General features: G+C 40.3%; 1 protein-coding gene across 2 annotated transcripts in view; it reads left to right on the plus strand.

The window, feature by feature from the left end:
- furina (furin (paired basic amino acid cleaving enzyme) a) overlaps positions 1-14,900 on the plus strand; it is an 84,727-nt gene extending 69,827 nt beyond the window's left edge. For both annotated transcript variants that reach the window (XM_078249756.1, XM_078249747.1), the window contains exons 10-16: positions 588-688; positions 1,587-1,690; positions 1,938-2,055; positions 5,734-5,913; positions 6,002-6,126; positions 8,624-8,746; positions 9,914-14,900. In XM_078249756.1, the coding sequence (XP_078105882.1) occupies positions 588-688; positions 1,587-1,690; positions 1,938-2,055; positions 5,734-5,913; positions 6,002-6,126; positions 8,624-8,746; positions 9,914-10,503 (1,341 nt within the window). In that variant the 3' untranslated portion in view covers positions 10,504-14,900. The remainder of the gene's footprint in view (positions 1-587; positions 689-1,586; positions 1,691-1,937; positions 2,056-5,733; positions 5,914-6,001; positions 6,127-8,623; positions 8,747-9,913) is intronic.
- Positions 14,901-18,422: the final 3,522 nt, after the last annotated feature.

Below are 18,422 nucleotides of genomic sequence, written 5' to 3' on the forward strand. Positions count from 1 at the left end.
TTTATCCTTCTTGAGATAGGTTTTGCTGAGTACAAACATGCTGGTTCTGCACCGCCTTGCTTTGTATTCATGCAGCTGCAGAAATTCACTCCTTGCAGCTGCCCAGTTCAACAGCCATCTGCTGTGGGCCATCGAGGAGATTTTTCTACTGTAGCATTTAATCTTAAGAGTCTTGCTCAAAGACACCTGACTGGTAGTTGTTGAGAGAGGGTCAGCATAATTTATACAATTTCCCTGCTTTGATTTTCCAGCTGGTCCAGGAAGCCGTGCTGAAGACTTTTTGCTTCTTTAACCGTTTCTGCCTCCAGCAAATAAGTATGAGATAGTAAGAGAGGAAGTGATGGAGAATACGTTTTTTTGCTCGCTTAAAGAAGGCAAATTCCAAGTCAGGTGACGAGATTTTAAATATCTTGTCAATGCATTTTTAAAGTGAAGGCACAAGAGCAGTTTTGGTAAACGTTCAGGATTTGTTATACTGTGTGAGGATGGAGTTATAAAACTCAATTGGAGGAATAATTTTCCGCTAATACATTTCCAATTTTTGTTGGAGCTGTCTATTTCAGCTTTACCGTGTTCCTCTTCCGTAGGTGACGACAGATCTCAAATCAAAATGCACAGACTCTCACACAGGCACATCTGCCTCCGCTCCGCTGGCTGCTGGGATCATCGCTCTTGCCCTTGAGGCCAAGTAAGTGCTGATCACCATTTTTCAGAGTTTTACCAAGCCTTGCACTTCTCTTCATCTTTACAGCCTCATTCTGACCTTACCCATCTGCATATTTCCCTGATTTTTGTTGATTAAAATACTTTTAATACTATGGAAAAGAAAAGTGTTAAAAATATAATTTGTACTGAACAAAACTCTTGATTAGTCTGTGCTGTAATTATTCTAGAGAAAGACTGGTCATTTTCAGAACCTGCGTGTAGTTTAAAATATTCAGAAAGCTAAATTAGTTTGAATTAATGCCCCAAACTTGTTTTAAATTGGTCATTTAGTGGCAACATTTTCTATCTTTTTTTGGCACAGATTTTGAGAAGCCAGATTATAAATGTAACACTCTTGTATTAAATCAGGCTTTAACTGCAGGCGCTGCATGTTAATGCATCAATTCTGCTTGACTGTCCCATTTTATGAACTACTTTTTAACCCCTCTGCCTAACAGACTTTTACAGCGCATTTACAAAAACGGCACTAATCATTCTTATCCAGTCACACAGCACTAATGGAGGGACAAACATGAACGTCAGAACAGTCCTGAAAGGGACTAATTAGTCTTGTGGAAAAACAGAGTGAGGTGATAAAAAGGATTGCAATGAGGAACAGACGAGAAAGTGATTGAGCAAAGTTACTAATCCACAATACGAATTACACATTTAAAGTTGACCTCCTGTAACCCTTTTTTGTCCATTCAAACCTGGGAGCTGCTGTTTGATCTGTTGAGTGCCTTTTTTTAAGCCAGTCTTACTGTGTGTGTGTGTGTGTGTGTGTGTGTGTGTGTGTGTGTGTGTGTGTGTGTGTGTGTGTGTGTGTGTGTGTGTGTGTGTGTGTGTGTGTGTGTGTGTGTGTGTGTGTGTGTGCTTTCCAGTAAAAACCTGACATGGAGGGACATGCAACATCTGGTTGTACGAACTTCTCACCCTGCCCACCTGCTCACCAACGACTGGAGAACCAATGGTGTTGGGCGCAAAGGTACAGCAACTCCTTCCAAGTTCTTTTCTGCCCTCTGCAGTTTGCAGATGCCTTTGAGGCTCATTAACACGTTATGCATCTATTAAACCACATTGTAATGAGATGCAAGCCTCGAATTGGTTGTGTGAAAGCTTAAAATGGGATACACACTGTAGCTCGTCTATGACTTTGGAGCTGGGAGAGGATGCTGCTCTCAGCAGGCCAACATTCATGTGTCTGTTTCCTTTTTCTCTCTTGGTCTCTGCAGTTAGCCATTCATATGGATATGGTCTACTTGATGCCAGTGCAATTGTTGCACTGGCAGAAACGTGGACCAGTGTGAGGCCACAGCGGAAATGTGTGATCACTATGGTCTCTGAGCCAAGGTTAGTACACTACACATGCACACACAGCTCTCTGAATTTATCTCAACACCCTGATTACAAGTGTCTACACATATTACAGCTGCCAAATAAAATCTAGTTCAAACTAATGAGAAGTAACTGGTAATTTGTTTGAATTAATTTGAATGCAACCCACACAATCTAAACCTAAACAACATTTTAGTATTAATGTTGTTCCGTTCATTCAAAGGTGCCTCCGTTGCCTCACTTGAGTTACAAGCCAACGTTATTGTAAGGCAGTTGTATTTTACAAACTCAGCAAACAGCCTTACCTTTACCCTCAATGTTTTCATCTGTGTCAAAACGAAAATCTTTACTCACTTTACTTCTCAGATGGTTGGTGTCATGATTATCTGTTCAGCACAGCTAGGTGGTTTTCTCCATTTTGTGTTAGTAAAGAAAACAGGGTTTACTGATAGAGCAGCAGGGCAGTCACTGGATCATTGCAGGTCAAATTTTTTTTTGTGCACATTCAAACAGCAGTTTGGATTTTGAATAAAAAGTGTCAGCCCTAACATACAGTATATCATGAATATCTTTACTGATTTTACATACACAGCAATTTACTCGCCATGTGGAGTACTATTTAGCATTTAAAAACATCTGTTTAAAGCCATCTCTGGCTCTGGAGGAAGCCTTTTTAAACTAAATAACCCTGAAGTCAGGATATCTTCTGTTGATCTTAATCTGTGCCGTGTGAGTCCTCAAGCTTTATGGAAGTGCAATACTAAATCACTGGAGTACCCCTTTTACCAGAAAAGTGCCTCACTGGCATTAAAAATGAGTTTTACAGGGGTGTCCTGGCTAAGATTACAGCAGCACAGAGGTAAATAACCATATGATAAAACAGATAAAACATGAATGATTGAGTGATTGGAGAAATAATTTCATACTGATACAATAATGGTATTCAATATACCATTACAATAAATGGCAGAACAGACACACAATAAATGCATTGTTATATACATTGTTTTGACTTAAACTCAGCGTGATTCAGCATTATGATGAGATAAACCTGGATGCTTGAGCCACGGTGAGCGATAAGAGACTGACATTAAACTGGTCAATAACAGAATGCAGGTGTAGGAGATGCTCCCGTATAACTGAGCCGTCATGCTTTGCTGCAGTGACACGTTATGTCTTTATCTGCAGCTTGGCCCGTTGAAATGCTGTGTGTGTGTGTGTGTGTGTGTGTGTGTGTGTGTGTGCGTGTGTGTGTGTGTGTGTGTGTGTGTGTGTGTGTGTGTGTGTGTGTGTGTGTGTGTGTGTGTGTGTGTGTGTGTGTGTGTGTGCGTGTGCGTGCGTGTGCGTGCGTGCGTGCCCCAGGCACTCGGCTTGAGAGGGAGCATTTAAAAGAGAAATAATAATTTGTCAATTCATGTGTTGCTTTCACTGTTAAGACTCTATATTTCTCCTCAGCCATTTAATTCCTTCCTTTCCTGGTGTCACAGTCTAAACACAGCCTGACATCTCCTCTTCATTATGCGCTCCCTGTCACTTCCCTCGCCCGGTTCGAGGTTTCTCTCTCTTTTACTGCGGCTATGAGATGCTCAGAGCAGACGGTTCGAGCGTCTGGGAGCAGCAGTCAAGGCAGGTTATTCAATTTACATTTTAGGTGTTTAGCTGGCTCACTTATCCAGAGTGTCTTTATATAAGTCGGCAGGTAGGGGTTCAGTGTCTCTCTCACTGTCAATTGTATCCAGTGATTACATCTAACAGAATCATGACAGTATGATCAAAAAGGACACATTTCCAGAGAAAACTACAGTACTACATACTGTGTAACAGTTAAATGTTATTCTCTGTGTAGAAAGATGTTTTTATGGTTTTCAGAGTGACTGGAGGTTGCAGATCACTGACTTTTTTGTCGGTTGGCCTAACCTTGTGTTAACATTTAGAAAATGGATTGTTCCTTAAAGCATGAAGTCATTGCAGGAAAGCTCCTGCATGTGTCTAACCAAATATGTGAGCAAACAGGTTTTGTTTCAAATAGCTATCAGAGAGATTTCTTGTCTATTGTTTCAACATTGAATGTGACCGACACCCAGATGTGTGTGCACACTGTTCTGAAATTAAAGCAGAAGGCAACAAAATAATTCTTGTATACTGATAAAAAGAGCCAAACTTGATCATTTTCTCTCATTTACTCATTGATTTTTCATGGTTTGTAGGTTTATAGCATATACCTCCTTTTATCTTTCTGTGTGTATGTGCTTGTAAAAAACAGATGCCATGCCTGCGACAGTGCCACAAATGTTGCTTCTCCCAGATCTTAAATCCCGGACACCTGTGCTGCAGTTGTCAAATGGCAATGATAAACTTCAGAAGCCATTTGTATAAATTTCCATTTTCTTCTCTCGTGTTTTCTGACTCCACCTAGATGCCCCACGAAATACCCCAAACATGCAAATGTTGAAGTGCTGCATTGCTGCCAATTTGCGTCACAACAATAATGTGGCCAGTCACTGTATGACTCGTTGGCGTCTGTTGTAGAAAAGTGGTGTAAATTAACCTTTTGGACTATTCCAATATCAGGCGTTTATGTAGTCCTTTAATGCATCATGAACTCTTTATTAGTGCTGTCAAACGATTAAAAAATGTAATCACGATTAATCGCGTTAATGTCATAGTTAACTCGCAATTAATCGCACATTTTTATCTATTCTAAATGTCCCTTGATTTTTTTTTTGTCCCATTATTTTTTTCTCATTTTAATGCTCTTATCAACATGGAAAAGTGGATCGGCTTGCTTTGTGCTTTTGTCGCTTGGCTTTGACGAGGGGGCGGAGAATTGGCATCAGCTGTGTGCTTGGCCATCAAGTGGTATTTCAGACTGGACGTGCTGCGATGATAGCTCAGTTCACAACGACAAAACACACAGATCACTTTGGTCTTGTCAATGGAACCATTTGGCAACTTTTTAAAAGTAAACTTTCCATTCAGAATCTTATTGGCATCCATTTCGGCGTCTTGCGCTCGCCATCCACTCAAAACGTAACGTTAGCCTACTGCTCTTTGGCCGGCTCACAAGCCCAAACAAGTGTGTGCGGCGTGCCTGTTGTTTTGTTTCCGGTCTAGCTAGATCCGGTGTGGTGTTACAACGTTACTAGTTGTTGCAACAGCATGTGAAAAAAAACTACAAAGTTTGCTAGGCCAAAAAGAACGTTAATCTCACGATAAAAAAATGTACGCCATTAAAATGGGTTTGCGATAATGCCTTTAATAACGCGTTTAACTGACAGCACTACTCTTTATCCAACTGAACCTAGAGGGACTGTGTCCTAAAACAGCGTCTCAGTTCCGTGATCACCCCACCTTGTGTCAGTAAAACCCTGAGTCTTCTTCCTCCTCAGAATTGTTGTGGATGTGTCTATCTCCTAAGCGAGGGAGTTAAAAGAGGCGGCTGCTTTACTTCCACAGAGGACCTTGGTGCTACAGGTTGTGAGATGCTAATCCTGTTCAAGGCCACAAACTCTTCACCCTCTGCAGGCTTTCACTCTGGCCGCGGGCCAAATGTCACACTCACCCAGTTATCTGGAGTGTAGCTTATCCCAAGCTCAGAACGAGCCAGTAATGATCTCAGCAGCAAACAACCTACAACTAATGCCCACCGCTGTCTCCATGTGTCTTCTTTGTGTCATTTCTCATGTTTGACAGGAACATTGGCAGCCATTTGTTGATTAACAAGACTGTGGACGCCTGCATCGGGACAGACAGCCACGTGTCTTCATTAGAGCACGTCCAGGCGCGGCTCACCCTGTCCTACAACCGCAGGGGAAACCTGGCAATCCACCTCATTAGTCCTGCTGGCACACGCTCCACTCTGCTCCACCCCAGGTACAAGCACTCCAGTATGCTTACGCACAGACAGTACAAGTTGGTAAACGCAAACTGTTTACACTCCTTGCTTGTGGTTTTCCTGCAGGCCTCATGACTACTCATCAGAGGGTTTTAACGACTGGGCTTTCATGACCACCCACTCCTGGGACGAGAACCCCACTGGGGCGTGGACACTGGAGATTGAGAACGTGGCTGGTGCCAGTGACTATGGTAAAGCATCTTTGTTGTTGAGATATTCAAGAATGGAACATTTTGGGTGGATTTGTCTGCATGTTTGTGTTCATATCTGGAAGTTGGTGCTGTCCAAGTTCATGTCTTGAATGTCTTTTGGCCGTATTTGATATAGGGTTATTTTCTAGGGCTGTCAGCATTAACGCATGCTATATATATATATATATATATATATATATATATATATATATATATATATATATATATATATATATATATATATATATATTTTTTAGAATTTCACGACTGACTGAGGTCCTGTGCTTTAATTTGAAGAGGTCTATCATGAGTTTTTGACAAATGCACAAGGTTTGATAAACCTAAGGTGGTGTTTTGCTTATTATTAAGATGTAGGCTACTTCGTTGAATGAAAGGTAGGCTAATATAGCTTTATAATAATAAAATGGTGAGAACCTCATCAGTCAAGACTCAGATACCCGCACACTTAGCCGAATTAATGCAATCATACAGTATAGCATGCCTACTTTTTTATTGTTGTAGTGTTATCGTCAACAGTTTGTCCACCACTTGTTTATGGTTTAGTTTTATCAAGGGGCAAAGTGTTTTAAGGGGAGTTGTGCTTACCGCAGGTTGTACCCTCACTCCCTCATCTCTGTTCCTCTCCTCCTGAGTCTCCTCACTTTGCATGCCACTGCCACCGACACCACTACCACTATCATCAGCCACGGGAGCACACCCGAAACTACATGCAGAAATCCCAAAGAGGGTGCTGTTTAAAGATATGATGTCCTCTTCATTGTCTTGGTTAACGTTATCCTCACCTAGCGCCACTTCACTGCTTGGCTGTCTTTTCGCTTTTTTCTTTTATTTGAGCCGCTTTGGTTAACTTCGTTTCATTTCCGACTCGTCTTGCTTCGTCTCTCTATGTGTACTTCCTATAGACAGTAAAAAAAAAATTACACAGCGACCCCATAGACTCTGGACAATGCTCTGGACGGAGGTCAGTACTTCCCAGTCCTCCTGTCACTGCGTCATCTTTCGCGCTGTGCACCGTTACGGACTAGTCCATTTCATTGTGAAAATAGGGGGTGTATGTGTAGGTACAGATAACCATGAACTGGACATTTTAACTAACTACTACCTCAACGGTCCACGTATAAGTGTTTTGGGCCAGCCCAGTGTCAACTGAAAAAAACAGTGGGCTGCTGATCTAGTCCTACCACTTTTAAAATAAAAAAAGTTAAAAGTGTCGGCGGTCAGCCCAAAAAGCACGTTGGCACACTGGGAAAGTGCCCGGTATGCCAGATGGCCAGTCCACCCTTGTGCAGACCTGTCAGCATCGTAGAAGTCTCCTGTCTTAAATGTAGGCTACTACAGTTGGCATGTTCTGAATTGTGCATTTATGACAGATTCACACTTTTTTTTTTTTTTTTGTTTACAGTAAATAAATAATAAACAAATACAAATCTTAAAGTTCATAAAGCAACTTTCTTCGCATTAATTTGATTCCCAATCAAGATACACTGGTAAGAATTGCTTTCCATTGTTAATATGTACTTAAAAACAGTTCTGAAATGCAAAATAATAGAATTTTAATCATGTGATAAAACATGCGATTAATTGCGATTAACTATAGAAATTAGGTATATTTTCATTATTGATTACATTTGTTGAATTCTTTCCAGATTAATTGGCTAATCGTTTTATTTTTGTTCAGTAAAATCTGAAGAAAAAAAAAGTCTGAAAATAGTAAAAGATGCCATTACATGTCTCAAGGACACATCTTCATATAGCTTTTTTGCTGTTTTGTCTGATCAATAGTCTGAAAGATATTCAAATTAAAACGATTTTGAACAAGGAAAAGCAGCAAATCATCACTACTTGATAAATGACTTGAATAATTAAAAAAAACTGTCAATTTTCATTTGACTTAATCATAATTAATCAAGAGAGTAAAGCAAAACAAACAACACATTTGACAAAATTAGTGCCAATATTATGTTGGAAAAATAACTTTCAGTACAACGAATCTTTCTAATCTTAACTTCAGCAGTCGTTTTCTTTTGGCATTCTTGCCTTTATTTGATTGTGACATTAGAGATACTGACAGGAAACACGGGGGGAGCGAGGCAGCAAGTGGACAACTCACATCTGCACTCGTCGCAAAGTGACGAATGCGCGACTCGCATCTGCACTCGACTCACATCGGGTAGTGACAGTCCCCTTGAATGATTGAATGATTCTTCAGAGATGTGCACTTTATAGCACACAAGTGTTATAAAGTGCACATCTCTGAAGAATTAGGCACACAGTGAAATCATGCTGTCTTTAAATTGCGGCTCATTTCAAGGAGTCATTTCCTGTCACTTTATGCAGATATCCAAGAGTCTGCAATGAGAAGAGGATACATTTGCGAAATCCACCCTAGAGGGTGCCGGAGCCTTACTGTTTTTGACAGGCCTACTGTGTTTCCCGGTTAATTTCAGTTTTTTATCTCCTCTATCTCTCCACTCAGGTACTCTGACCCAGTTCACTCTGGTGTTGTATGGCACCGGCTCAGCATCTTACAGCACCTCTGACGAGGCTCAGCCTGGCAGTGACAACTGTAAGACCTTGGACCTGAGGCAGATATGCATCGGTAAGACTGGTATCTCTTGTCCCCAGTTTGTTCCTCACATAAAGTCACTGTCACAACAGCTTGACTGAGTCATGTTGAGATGCGACATGTGAAGTAGCTGGGATATTGAGAGGTGAACAGGATAAAATATTATCCCATGTGTGCTCAGCTGCCTCACTTTGCATTACATGTCCCTATGTCAACTGTGGGCATACTTTTTTTTTTTTTTTTAAAGTTACACAATTATCTTATTTAAACTCTTCCTGCAAACATCATGTCATTATGGAGTTTCAGCATCCTTATTAATTTGAAATGAAGATCTAACTTCTGATGAGATCAAATACAGTTTTACTGCAGGTCCCTTTTTAATAACTAATATATATAATAATATTTAAATGTAATGGTGTCCATACTGCCATCTCTTACCTAATCCCAATACTGCTATAGGCAAGGTCTCAAGATACTGACTGAAGTCCACCTACATGTTTTCTGAAACAGGTACAGTCTGACCCCTACAGGCTGTCAGAGGTACTTACATACCGACTGACGAGATCATATACAGAGTCATTAGAGGGTGAACTGAATTACATTTTCATATATTTGATTATAACATGTTATGATTATCATGTATCTTATAGTAAACAACGCTCTCTGACTTGGGGATCACAACTATAGTTTTCTTTGTTTTTGAACAAGTTGACAAGACCCTGCAGTAAATTAGATTTTCCTGTTTCTGTTGGCTCACCCTCCTGTTTTCAGCTCTGTTGCCCCCAGCACCCACAGTTTAATTGCCATTATAGGCAATGGTCTGCATCTGGACCTGCTGCATATGGAAATAGCTCTGTTGACTTAAACATGCTGCTCTCAGCATATAAATTGCAAAGCTTCTTTCATCATCAGTTTTCTTAGTAAGCAAAAGTAGCACTAACAAAAGTAAAAATGGGGACTTGAATGCAAAATTGCCACGAAACTTTGTCTCACATTTTCTAAGATACCAAACAACCCATGGGTGAATTAATACAGAAATGTCAGACATAACGTGCTCTCCCATGTTAGCTGTGCCCTCTGAGCTTCGGCTGTCTGGGCAGGAATCCTGGTTTCCTGTTTTCTGGTTGTCTGACTCATATAAAGAGTAGAAAAGGGTGTTCGTGGCATTTTATTTTTTACTTTTGTTTCTCTGTATTACAGAGTGTAACGCCGGCTACTACCTCTATAAGCAGGGCTGTGTGAAAGAATGTCCAGCAGGCTTCTCAGTGGGCTCCCAGCCTCTCAACTACACAGTGGGAAACTTTATACCACCAGCATCCGTCCCAGCCTGCCTGCCCTGCCCACCGCCCTGCCTGACCTGCAGCAGCCTCAGCCCTCAGGCCTGCCTATCCTGCCCCCCCCACAGCTCCCTGGACTCCATCTCCGGCACCTGCCTGCACCTTAACCAGTACATGCGCGAGTCCCCTGGTAGCTTCACGGTGGGCCAGGGGAACCCGGGAATGCAGCCCCAGCTCAGCTCCCGGCTGCCCGTCACCGTCGCTGTGCTAAGCTGCATGGCCATCATTGCTACCTTCGCTGGCACCTTCCTGCTGCTGCAGCTGCGCTCAGGCGCACTCATCAAGATGCCCTCTCTGGAGGCTGGCAGCGGCCTCGGGGGAAATAGGGTGGTGTCGTACCGCGGCATTCCGACAGTGTGGGGGGATGATGGGGTAAATACAGACTCTGATAACGAAGAGTTTGACGTCCAAAATGAGAGGACTGCCTTCATCAAAACACAAAGTGCTCTTTAATGCCTCCCCCACATCCCTCTCTCTCTCTCTCTCTCTCTCTCTCTCTCTCTCTCTTTCTTGCTTTTAATTCTTCTCACCCTCATTTGTCAGATAATTCAGGGCTGTGGTAACTGCCCTCTCACAGTCTTTTCTAGTTTTATTTCTCGTCACTTTTTTTCCTGGCTCTGTCTGGGTTCTCATCCAAGTCCTGCTTCAGGATCTGCTGTGGGAGACCTGATGGGAAGCCGTTATCTGTCAGAGCTCGGGATGGTCCGAGCTTGGCTCTGTTCACACTTGGGCGCTTTTCTATTAAACTGGCTCTCTCCCTCCTCTTGCCCTTAATCACTAACAGTGTCTGTCTGTGTGTACAGAGTCCATTTCCCCCTCCAGCTCCAGCTCATTTTTGTTACAGTAAACAAATGATTATTATTTGCTTCTTTTTTTCCCTCTCTTTCCATCAGTCTCAGTGCAGTAGCCAGATGAGATTGTTGAATGTGCGGAGTAAAGATGTGTGTGTGTGTGTGTGTGTGTGTGTGTGTGTGTGAATGTGAGCGTGTAAATCTGATGAACAGTGTACTGCCCTTTATAGAGAAGCTAAAGCTGGTCTTGTCACATTTAGTACTCTAACTTAAAAGTGATAGCAAAAAATTGTATTACGATGAAATCGGATTTAGAAACATTGATCCTCTCTGAAGTGTCGTTTTGTGACATCGTCCAAAATCTGTTCATAAAAGTACCACTTATCCGTGGTGAATCACAGTGTATTTTAAAAATGCACAAATCAATGGCATAATAGTTGTCAAGGAAATGTCCAGACTTTAATGGTTTATAATCATCTGTCACCAGTCAGATAAACAAAACAGACTGCTGTCGTCTTTCTCTTTATGAGACGTTTTGTATTTACTACTCAACAAAATCAACAAAAACAGTCTTTTTTTTATCTGTATAGTTGTAGTTCTTGTAGTTATACAATCAGTCTGGAAAGATCCTCTCAGCTCTGGCAGAACAAACTGAGTCACACAATTAGCAAAGCTTCTTCAGCCTCTCGGGATTCAAGATAGACTCGATTTATCCCAGTTTAGAAACTATAAGTTCTCCTGCACTCATCACCTCCCCAGCCATCACATGGAAGGGTATCAAAAGAGTCGGATAAATAAAGATAATAATAAAAAATAAAAAAACACACGCACACAGGCTACTCCATCAACCCTGAGGCACAATCTATCCCTTCCAGGTATATTTAATTTAATTTCTGTGTTTTATGTGCTCACAGTCCGGGGCTGAGAGAGAAGTAGCCAAAGTGCTGATGGGACCCAGAACAATATGACTGTTGAGCACAAGAGCTTCTCAAAAGCAGCTGGCAGGTGTTCAGTGACCTGTGATTGATTCCTTCACAGAGCAGACGCTGTTAACAATACATCAAGGCTTTCCCTTTTGTCAGAGCACTACAAACGTACAGTAGACGCATGTCATATATATGTGTGTGTGTGTGTGTCAGAGAGGTCGCTAAGTGCTCATGAGGTCTAGAAATATGTATCTGCCCTCTTAAGTGAAGGTTTCCTTCTTCTCACAGTCGCCGCTCTCTTCTTCAAATCTTGAATGCTGTTTAGAAATCGAGTGCGAGACTCCACATCTCGTCAGTGTCTCTGTGCTTACCCTCCAGTCTTCATTTAATCTGAATTTCAGATTATCTCTTCAGCATACTTGCCAATTAATTATATTCTGAATGATACTCAGTAACTATTTATTCTGAGAGATTTTAATCATTCCTTTAGGGAAGATTGTTTTAAAGAGATCCTTTTTCTCCGGGGCTGGTTATCATCTAAAAATGTGCATCTCATGATTTAACCCAGTGTAGCCATTTTGAATACATTGATCGTTGTTGAAATTATGATTTTTCTTTTTCATTTCTAGTACAAAAACGGTGGAGCTTGCTGAGAGAGGTTGTCATGGTGATGACACGCATACAAAACTGCAGCTGCTCATCCATTTTAAAAAAACATCTTTTTTTATCTACCTCTCATAACATTCAGCAAGGTTTCATACACCGTTAGAGGAGCTGTTTAATGATTATAGAGGTCAAATTATATGTATGTCAGATATGAAAACGATTGTCGGGAAAGCTTTTAGGAGAATAGGCATGCAAGTCAAATTTATGTCTTAGAAGAGCAAACAACAATTGCAAACAAGCAATTGTGATTCAGAAACTGTAAAGCTGCTGTATAAATTCTAGTCTGCTGAAGCTCCTATCTCTTATATAATGTATTGCCTTTAGGAGCAGCATTCATGGGCAGGCACACCTGGGCTTTAAAACCTGTTATTGAAAATAGAATTGTCCATAGATCTTGTTGGGGGCGTTTTTCTTTCTTTCTAATACTCAGTGTTTACCTGGGTGGCTCCATCAGGGGTGAATACCTTTTTGTTCATAAGTTTATGTCACTGACAATCAAATAATTTCCTTGTTTTGAGTGCACAAGCACACAAAACTAATCAATTTTAATTTAACCATTGGTGTTGGAAGGCTTTCTCAGAAGGTATTCTTCATAAATATTCAGAGCTAAATGTGATTTAAATTGCAAATTGTTCAGCGAGAAAGAGGGGAAAAAAACATCAGAGAATAAAGAGTTTCAAACCAGTACCTGCCAACATCCTGTTCAAAAGCATGAAAAAAAGATAGGTATGTATGCTCTCAAACACTCACAGCACTGAGCTAGGAAGCTTAATTCATCTCAGATGTCCAGCGCAGGTGTACATTTGGCTTATCGCTACAGTTTCAGCCAGGAAACCCTAAACTGGATTGGAAACCACCCCGAGAATGTGGATTTAGAGAAAGTGACCTAAACAGGAACAGAGCTAATGTTGCTGCAGAATAACGAACGTGTGCTGCATCGCTTTGTGTGATGTACATTAGTGCCTACTGCCATTTAGGCTTCGATTAGTCCCAGTTTAAGAAGGTTGCTAATTTAAAAATGTAATAACTACACCCTCAGACTTGAGCCACAAATCGTTTTGACTTCCCAGCTTGGTTGGAAGTGTGTAAAGAACAGATAATGGGCTAATGCAGCCCCAAAATTTCTTCCATAAACTATTTTCTTAAAGTCTGGATGCTAAGAGTTTGCTTCTTTAGAAGAACTATAATGTGGAACTCTGAGCAATGCAATTAGTATTGATGCTCAGTCTTATCAACAATTATCCATTGTGCTTCTTCCCTTACAAAAGATTTGTATTTCTTCCAGAAAGAATAGTTTCTTCTCAAGTTCAACATATTGGGGGTGTTCAGACAAGTTTCGGTGGCCCCTCGAGTGCACACACAAACTGATTGATTCATATTAGCTTGATGTTGTATTCACTACAGCTTGAAAACTCCGAAAACTTTGTGCATTCAAGTGTTCAACATTTAAGAAAATCATGAATGCTCGCAGCTTTAAATAGCTAGTGCTTCTAAAGCACAGGGAGCTGCTAAAAAAAACCATTAGCTCCTTACACTGCAAGAATGTGATGAAAACTACACACTAAAAAAAGAAAAAGACAGGTTCTCTAATTGTGCCAGAAAGCAGCTCATCATCATAAGGCTGCCACTTCACCGGCCCTTAAGTGTGAAGCCTTTTAATAAAGAAAGTAACAGGAACGTTACAAAAAAAAAAATCAGCTTGTCGCAAATTGTCTCCTCTGGCTATAAAGAAAAGACTCGCTCATGGGAATGATGAAGGCTTTTTTCTTCATACAGCTGATTTCTTTCACGTGGAGCTTGATATTGCTTCAGTCCTACCTTAGGATGTAGTCTTAAGTGATCAATATGAAGTCGGATGAAGTTAATAGGAGCAATATCTTTGGCATAACCAAAGACAATCATTTTAATGCTGTCTGTTTAGTGTTACGACGTGCTGCTTTCAGGTTGTCACAGTCCATCGACCCCCTTCACTCGTGTTCAAAGTGTTTTGTTGACGTCATTCTGTCAAGATCTACAGCGACACCCTGTATGTTCAGCAGCTGTGGAGGGAGGAGGTAGAATGTATCCCATCTCCATTAACTTAAGGGCTGAATCAGATCTGCGTGTCTGTGTGTGCACATACTTGTTTAAGTATAAATGAAACACTTTGTGATGGAGGAGGGGGGCAGATAATGGGGGAGCCCCCTCAGACGACTCTGTCGACCTCCTCCCGCCTCTTTGTGAGGTTCCTGGCCTGTTGCTGCACACAGTACCTTGCAGATTTGTGACCTATGAATAATGTACAAGAATGATTATCTTACATGGGACATAACTCTAAAATAAGGCCTATTTTTGTACTATATGAATGGTGCAGTGTAATTTTCTTGTAATTTAAAGATTTTTTTGCTCTTGTTTTTATTTTCCTTTTTATTTAATTGATGTCAATTATAGATTCTACTAAAATAATAAAGATCTATGCAAATTTGAATGTGTTTTTATTAACTTAAATGCTCTTCAAGTAATTATGCTTTGGTGTATAAAAACTACACAGTGGTACTCAAATCCATTACATTATAAATAAACGTTCACCATTTTAGTTTAGCGTGTCAGCATGTTAAAATGGGCTTTTGCTAAAAACAAAGTACAGCTTAGGCTGATGGGTCATTTTGCAGTTATTTGGTCATAAACCAAAGTATTGGACAAATTGAAATTTTGACCTGATGATGGCACTAGTTAAGAGTTAAGGGATCACTATAGAGCAGGGGTCTTCAACGTTTTTTAAGCCAAGGACCCCTTAACGGAAAGAGAGACGGAGCAGCGACCCCCTACTACATATATTTTATAAAATGAAGTTGCATATTAAACTGGGCCTACAATAACATGTAGAGTGGCCTAAAGCCTTTATGCATACTTTTTTTTGCATAGAATCCTAAGCTATTAAAATAGCCTAATAATTGTTTGCATGATTTTATAAATCATGTTTTAATGTTAAACATACATGTGGCTCAGTGAATCCTTAGGATAAACTGTATCTGTGGATGGCCTTAGTGACCTACCTTACCTATAGGCCAGTAAGCCCATCATCAGTGGGGAGTTCTATTTGCTAATAATATGTTGGACTCATGTTAAGATTTTTTAATTTTAATTAAGTAATTAATACTTTGGAGGCCCCCCTAGGGGTCCCGGACCTCCTGTTGAAGATCCCTGCTATAGAGATTATGATTTGTGTGTACAAACTTTCATGCCAATCCTTTTGTTCTTGAGACATTTCAGTCTGGAGTAAGTGGTGGAAACCCAAATGTTCAATATTAGATAAATACTATTATACTACTACAAAATTTCCAAGATGTGACTTTACAAAACTTGTTCTCAGAATGCCGCAGTTATATGGCTTTTAACCTGTGTGAGTCCTCGTATCTTATTTCAAGATACCGCTACATTTGAAACATTTCCTGCATGTTTTGTGGGTTCTAATGTGCTTTTTCAAGTCTGATGTCCTAAAGAATCTTTTTTACAATACTTTAGAACAAGAACAAATACCTGCAAAACTGTTGGAGTTTCCGTCAGCATCAGTTACACTTTGTATGTAGCGATTACCAAATGTTTGCATGCTCACACACTAAACTAGTGTTCATTTAGTTCAAAGCAGCAGTGTGCCTAAGTACAGCCTCACAGAGCCGCTCACATGGCCGTAGATTCTTCATAAACCAAAAGCCACTGGTTTAATCTTTAACAATTTCTTTTTTTGAATTTTAGGGACTGTTCGTTATTTATTTAAGGGGCCACTGGAGGACCTTGTCACATTTAGCCAAAAAAGGACCTTTAGCCAAAAAAGACATGACCCTGTCCCCACCAGAAAAAAAATTTCTATGACCCTCCAAAACAAGGAATGACCCTCCCCCAGCAATTTATTGATACCTTCTGTACTGGTTTGCGCTTGACAAATATACACATTCCCATTGTTTTTTAACAGCCATGACATACGTGACTAAACCTCTACATTCTCATCTGACGCATCACACTCCTCTGTTACAGTGTGGTGGCCATTTCAGTAGATTTACTCACTAACATTGTTGTGGAAACACAATAAGCATGGAAACTAAATGCACACTTCCTGCATTACTACATTACTTCAAATCCTAAGTTACTCCTCTAGTAAACTAGTATTCACTTGAAATAAAACAATAAAATATGAGACCATTCAGCAAGGCACTCTGGGTAACATTCAACACACAAACTGGTTGCTATGGACTCGTCACTAGGCTTCATCCACTTCGCCGTTTAAACAAAGTGGAATAAACGTATAAAAGTCCAAATCTACACAAAACCCGCAATTAATTAGTAAGCTGACATCAAATGTGGCATTTAGGAAACCTTTATTGCAACCTTGGCACGGTAAGATGTCCAGACTAGTGCAACAGTCATTTTCATTTTTTACGTCCTGCTGCTCCCATCGTCAGCCAGGAAATACTTTTTTTTACTAAAGCAGTATGTGAAATCAGATGTATTACCTACCACCATTTAGTTGTTTTGTGTTATTTAAGATATTTATAAAATATCTGATCATGTCAGACGTAATTATTCCACTCATTTTTTAAACAATGCAATTAACCGTTTCAGCCACCAAGGGGCAGCTCACCCTGCCCCACAGCAAACTCTTAATACATCCATGGGTCAGACCCATGTGGTAGAGAAGGAGGGCCGAGACTAAGAGCTATATGGAAAAATATTCACCAAACAAGCCACTTTGAAATGTTGCTGTTTCATGAATACAAAAGTTGGGTGACCCCCCCCCCTCTGGACTGAAAAATGTTGGATGACCCTCCCCTCAGCAAAGAATAATAAAAAGACATGACCCTCCCCTATTTTCCTCCGGTGGACCATTCCATAACAGTCCCTTATCATATGTTTTTTTACATGTTAAATCCTAATTTGAAAGGTAACAATAGAGGTGAGATAAATGTAGTAGTAAAGCGCACAATAGTTTCCTTACCTGAGTAAATGTAGGCTGCTTAGTTGCATCCCACAAACTGTAGTTATGGAAAATAGTTTTCTTCAACATGATTGCTGCCATTGAAGTGACAGCACATAAATCATTTAGTCAACTAACGATGACTTTTGGACATCGTCCAGTAGCCCACAGCATGATTCTCTGTTGCTTCTACACAGTGTATGGCTATTACCATAGACTGTACTAGCTAAAAGGTCACCTGCAACTGTTTTGTAGATACTGCACCCTAAACATAAAGGCAGACATTTCCTCTGTGGTCTGTAAAACCAGTCTGAGCTGTGCTACATTGTTCAGTGTATTTATGTCCCTTCTTCTCCCTGTTCTTTGTAATGAGTGTATTGGATGATTTATGGCTGGTGTAATTAAACCAATGAGTTTACAGCAATGATGATGCATCCAACACCAATCAAGTCATAGATACAAGTAATGAAGTGTGCTGTGGTAAAAAGAAAATGAAAAGCTTTTTTTTATTTTATGCAACAAACTATTCTACTAAAGTCTACTGTGGTCTAAAAGCGATAAACAGTATACTTTAAAAAACAACAACACCCGAAGATGGTTTTAACACACTGGTCATTTGCTCAAAGTTAAATAGCTTTGGGAAATATATTTAATTTACTGTATTTTCTCCCCATTTTATGTACAGTAGCATAAACCTGCCCCTGCCCGCAACAGACTTTCAGGTCACTGATGGGAAATCTTGATGCCACACTGCTACAATAACCTGCTCACCAGCTGTTCATATGGACATTTATAACATGAAGACATTAAAAGCCCCTTGATTGTTAAAAATACAAATATTCAGTGGTGGAAGAAGAATTCAGTATCCTTGACCTTGAAATACTCATTACAAGTTAAAGTCCTGCATTCAAAACTTTACTAATTTCCAGCAAGATGTTCTTAAAGCATTAAAAGTAAAATGGCTCCTAGGAGTGCTATACTGTATTGTCCTGAATTATTTTTACTGTTGCACTGAAGTGAAAGCACAACTTTACTGTT

Source organism: Sander vitreus, chromosome 1 (genome assembly GCF_031162955.1).
Source record: "Sander vitreus isolate 19-12246 chromosome 1, sanVit1, whole genome shotgun sequence".
NCBI classification, from domain to species: Eukaryota; Metazoa; Chordata; class Actinopteri; order Perciformes; family Percidae; genus Sander; species Sander vitreus.